The 5,394-nt window shown below is 37.3% G+C and overlaps 1 protein-coding gene across 2 annotated transcripts; it reads left to right on the top strand.

The window, feature by feature from the left end:
- Positions 1-4,278, top strand: LOC126972478 (uncharacterized). 2 transcript variants are annotated; one of them, XM_050819275.1, is made up of 5 exons: positions 6-142; positions 209-253; positions 1,931-2,391; positions 3,375-3,540; positions 3,882-4,278. In XM_050819275.1, the coding sequence occupies exons 1-5, from the start codon at positions 61-63 to the stop codon at positions 4,115-4,117; spliced, it is 990 nt and encodes a 329-aa protein (XP_050675232.1). In that variant the 5' UTR covers positions 6-60; the 3' UTR covers positions 4,118-4,278. The 2 variants fall into 2 exon arrangements, with proteins under 2 accessions (XP_050675233.1, XP_050675232.1); XM_050819276.1 differs by lacking the exon at positions 209-253 and having other exon boundaries at positions 1-142.
- The last annotated feature ends 1,116 nt before the right edge of the window (positions 4,279-5,394 follow it).

Raw genomic sequence — 5,394 nt, 5'->3', positions numbered from 1 at the left:
ATCACGTGAAAAATGAAAGCCATTTGACAAAGATAACAAACGGAAATTTTGTGTTTAAATATGTCATGTTCGAAGAATGCTAGTAAATTAACTGATAAGTGTAGACTAGACTGTTATACAGAGGAGAAGACACATTGTGAAGGTACAGTATTTGAACACGTCTTCTTATATTCATAAATGATTACATTAAATACACTTTTACTTCTAGATGAAATCGTACCATGTAACACATCAGACAGCCGGACTTATGCAGGTATGTTGAAGTTTTGATTAAGGACCTACATAGAAATCTAAATAACCATATAACCTCCCGGGTGGCTTAGAGACCACCAGGGAGTTATTATTATTTTTGGAGAGGGTGTTCGCCACTCATACTTATAACTCGTCGTCAAGCCCGCCGCCATTACGCACCGCAGTATCTTCTTAACGCAAGTATTACAAACATCACCTCGGAGCAGGGTGGAGTCACCAAGTATGGTGTTACCAGCGAGTTAGTCGTGATTTAGTATTAATCACAACGGCGAACGTGAAATAATGCGTAAAATATAATATGGTGTATTTCAGTAGGTATATCTAACTACGGAACATTCACAACCTGCAACTATAAATCACTTGTCTTACGTAAGAGGAGGACAAACGAGCGTACGGGTCACGTTGATGTTAAGTGATCACCGCCGCACACATTCTCTTGCAACATCACAGAAACCACAGGAGCGTTGCCCGTCATTTAGAAAAGTGTACGCGCTTTGAAGATACCCATGTCGTAGGTACCTATCCTCGGTAATTCCGCACAAGGAAGCTCATTTCACAGGTAGGTTGTACCTAAAATGAAGCTCCTTGAAAACCGCTACTTTTATTTTATAACCAAATTATGTATATTATATGTCAATCATTTTACGCTGATATTCTTAATTTACATATTCGTATTACCGTCATTTTGCTCACGATCGCTGCACTAGTTCTTCAATATGGGAAGTGTTACAAACGTAAACTGTTATATGTGCGAAAGTCACCCCACAAGGAATTAGCACTTATAACCATTGATGTATTATAAACGAGTCTCAAGCGCCTATTAAAAGTGCGTTGAAAATGTCCGAGTGGCATTGCATATACGTCGTATAAATTAACTTGTACAGATAACATTAAAACATTCATTCCTATCAGCACCTTGTTTCATGATTATAATCAGGCTAGCGACACTCTAAGAAAAAAGCGATTCACTCGATTGTATGAAACGTGCAGTCATAGACAGATGACGGCTATAATCTTGTCAAAAAGGAGATTAAAGAAATCCACTAACTTCGCTTACAAACTTAGCCGGATTGAATTTCCTGGCCAATCGCGATACTGTAATTACTACTATTTCGAACATATTTCAAATGACTGCACATTTCATAATAAACTAAATATCAATTTTTACTTAAGCAGTTCCGTCTCTTATTATGTAGATAGTATTTACATCCTCTTTGGTTGAAAATCTATTATATACCCCCGCTGAATCTCATTGATTTTGGTGTGAAATGCGCAAAGAGACGTACGAACACGAAACGAGAACATTTTATTTTTGCAATTGAAATGAATTTATTTTGCAAAATGATTAAAAACGTCAAGTTAGTTACACAATTTAGTTAAAGGGGCACTTGTCTTTAATTTAAAGTCTGGATATGCTGTTATTTGGACAGATTTTCTCTGAACACCTTATCATAGCGTGGCGTTGTATTCAAAGCGTAGTCGAAACACAAATGAACGATAACTCTGCCTAATAGGCGCGTAGGCAGACAGTTTTTGAGCGGGATTGTGAGTCTAGTTGTTTATTGTACGCCAATTCTTGTAACATTTCTATAACCTTGTTATTCCGATTTGTATGAGTTTCTATACTGCTGATAGTAAATTAACACGTAGGTAATAAATAAAAAAATATATTTTCTAGTGACTGTATCCAAGAAATCCTCAGCATCAGGAGTAGATGAGTCCCTGTGCGCTGGCCAAAAGTCCTTCATAAGCATCCACTCAACCGATCAGCTTTGTCAAGTGGACACACAGAAGATATCCAATCTTGACGACTGCAATGTCGAAGTACTAAGTTTAAATGAGGTTTTCCCATCAACGTCAGAAGAGAGTTTATCACTTGACGATGATACTCAACATAAGAAGCAAAAATCTAAAGGAGCTATACAAAAGACTCAAATTGACTTCAATAACAGTAAATCTACTTACGTGCCTACAAATAGTAAGTCATCGACGGTGTCAGGGCGACAGAAAGATATAGAACCGCAGACATCTGTTTATTCTGATTTCGATATTCCAAAAAATACAATGTATGTGGTAGGGAGCAATCCCGGTGAGCCAAAAATGTCATATCAAGATCCACCGAAGAAAATATCAAAAACGGTTAGTAAATGCACCTCCTATAGGTTATGAAACACAAGAAATTTTTTTATGGTAGAGGAGACAAACGAGCGTACGGTTCAACTGATGTTAAGTGATCACCGCCGCTCACATTCTCTTGTAACACAAGAGGAATTACAGGAGCGTTGCCGACCTTTTAGAGACTTTTTAGATATTTTTGACGGTACCCATGTCATATCGTTCTAGAAACACCGCACAAGGAAGCTCATTCCACAGCTTGGTTGTAAGTCGAAGAAAGTTCCTTGAAAATTCCTGGCCGGCTTGAAGTATTGCCGTGCTCCGTTTATGACACCCAGCCTTAGAAGCCTTTGCCTTCCAGATGACCGCGGCAATCGTTTGAGATTTCGAGACCCAGTATTCCGATACTACTTAGACGTTTTGTAGTGGTAAATGCGCAAACTTAAATCTTTAACTGGACAAGGTTCATTTAAACCCATTCTGCGACGTTTTCAAGAGAGGATTCGTTAGAAGACACAAGACGCATCAAACCGGGGCTGTATGTATATCCATGCCCTGTAGTATCATATCGGCTACTGCAACGGTACAGGCACTAGGATCTTCCGAAGGGGAACAACCTTTGGGACACAAAGATGCGATCATCTGGCTTGTAATGTCAAACGCAGCGTGATCTGCGACGCGGCCTTTGGATGTCACTGAACTCCTCACCAGGCAATGGTCGGACGTTCTGACGAAGGTCTAATAAGCACGGGATGTGGCTATCCACTTCTGGTAGCCGCGTAGGCGACTCAACCAAGTTCACCAGTTATTTATTCCATTAAAATTATTGGTATCCCAAGAAATTCATCGTTTTAAAGTATATAATTACCTAGTTTCAAACGATATCAACATAAAGATTATGAGATATAGACAAGGTCGTGAGTTTTTTATGTTACTTTTTAAATTCTTAATAACATTAATGTATAATTTTAAAAGCAAATTTAACTTATGAAATCTTATCATTGCAGATGAAAAAGTTTCTTCGTAATATAGACAAGCATAAGAATGACCAGAATACAAAGGGTGGTGAGAAAGCAATTAGCAAGTTAACAACGATGCGTGGTATCCTGAAAGACGGTCGATGTGGCCCAGAATGTACCGGGGACTCTACAGTTCAGGACAATGAAGATTTAAGTTAGTCTCACATTAATCTATATTCTATACTAATAAATGGCGAGCCGTTTTTTCCTTCAGAATTTGTGAAAATTACAGAACCGATCGGAATTTTACTTACTCCATAAGATGCAGTGTGTTTCGTAGGTTTTAGTATATGCTTTGCTGGTGATTACTTAACCGGAACCAATAGTCTGCACTTGTTATGATATAAAACAACATTTACATAAAGTGACCTTCAATATCGCTTTACCCTGTCCCAAAGCAATCAGGTATTTGACCAAACAGTACCTACATCTAGGTCATCAAAAATCTTTCGAACAAATTAAATAACATTTTTCTTACTCATTATAAAATTTCAGCGGAAGACTTAATGCTTCCATACCAAATGGAATACGCATCCAGCTATACGAAGCAAGGGCCAGACAAGAATGTTTCTTTCAACACCCAAGTAGTAATTATCCACTTCACTGGAGATCTCTGCGTAGGACAGAGCATCGAAACTCTTAGTAAGGAAAAGGACCAACAAGCGAGAAACTCTGAACTAAGGAAAACCTACTTAACTAAATATAATGAACTATGGCCCACGGAGAAATAAATTAAGACAAAAAGTAATTTATCGAGACAAATGTCCTTGCTACTTTTATATTTGTGTACTGTGGTTTTATTTACTTAATTTATTGAGCACGTTTAATATATATTTACTGTCAAATACAATGTATTATAAATTTATTCAAATGAAATTATTTTAAAACGTGACGATTTTTTGTTTGACTTATTAAAATCGTCAGACCGGGATTGTCAGAATGGAACCGTTTTTCGAACGCCGTCGAGACCTAAGGACATAGAAGGGGCAAAGTGCACCTGCCGCCTCCCGAGCCGCTGTGCCTACCATAAAATATATATTATATTATAGTGCTGACAGGATCAGGATTCTAGTAATGACATCTAACATCGATGCAACACAGGTGATAGTTAAGGTTTAAGTCAATTTAACTTAAACATAGACTGCGGAATGTGTTGCACCGTATTTCTTGACATAGTTAAAGGTAATAAGGGAAATATCAAGTCAATATCGGATGTTTATTTGAAACTTTTGACAGGTCGCTGTTGTTTGTCTTTGACGTACTTTCCAGGTGGAATTTTTTGCACTAAGACATAATATTATCGTGAGCGTTATTTTTTGTATATTTGATTGTAATGGTTAAACTCATAAGCTACTTAACCTGCAATTTAAAAGTTATACTTTAATTAGCAGAAACGTTGGCTTGTTACTTTACGAAATCTAGTTATGTACTACTTGTCTGCACAAGTAGATAGTAACTAGATGTTGGGCGTGCGCTGTAAAACGATTAATTATACGGTATACTCATTGAAGTACAATTACTAGACTCACAAACACGCTTAAAAATGGTCTGAAGCAAAACTCTACCTACGCGTCTATTAGGCAGAGTTTACGTTCACTTGTTTTGACCGCGCTTTGCATAAAACGCCACGCACGTTCAGTGAAAACTGTCCAAATAACTGTATATCCAAACTAAAAAAAGGATGGAGTGACGTATTTCAGGTAAGTGCCCCTTTAAATTAACAAAATTGTGGAACTAGACGTATCTTTCGCACCACTAGCAATGAGCTTTTTATGACCGTACCTATACAATAGACTGGACATTACTGCCACGAAAGAAAGAGTTTATTTAAATGAATGTTTTAATATCTGTATATTTTTTTTAAAGGTTTATATACGTATTACGTATATACAACGCCACTCAGACATTTTTATATGCGATTGTGTGTCTAGTACGTCAATGGTTTTATTATATTTTATAAATGGAACGAAGTGAGTGTGGGGTCACTACTTTGAATAAAAGAATGGTG

This window comes from Leptidea sinapis, chromosome 26 (assembly GCF_905404315.1).
Source record: "Leptidea sinapis chromosome 26, ilLepSina1.1, whole genome shotgun sequence".
Lineage (NCBI taxonomy): Eukaryota > Metazoa > Arthropoda > Insecta > Lepidoptera > Pieridae > Leptidea > Leptidea sinapis.
This window is presented reverse-complemented; position numbering and strand designations above follow the sequence as displayed.

Bases quoted from the DNA above. Each gene is read 5' to 3' on its own strand.
- LOC126972478 (XM_050819275.1), top strand. From the start codon at position 61: ATGTCATGTTCGAAGAATGCTAGTAAATTAACTGATAAGTGTAGACTA. The intron at 143-208 runs GTACAGTATTTG...TTTTACTTCTAG, and splicing joins GGAGAAGACACATTGTGAAG to ATGAAATCGTACCATGTAAC. The intron at 254-1,930 runs GTATGTTGAAGT...TATATTTTCTAG, and splicing joins AGACAGCCGGACTTATGCAG to TGACTGTATCCAAGAAATCC.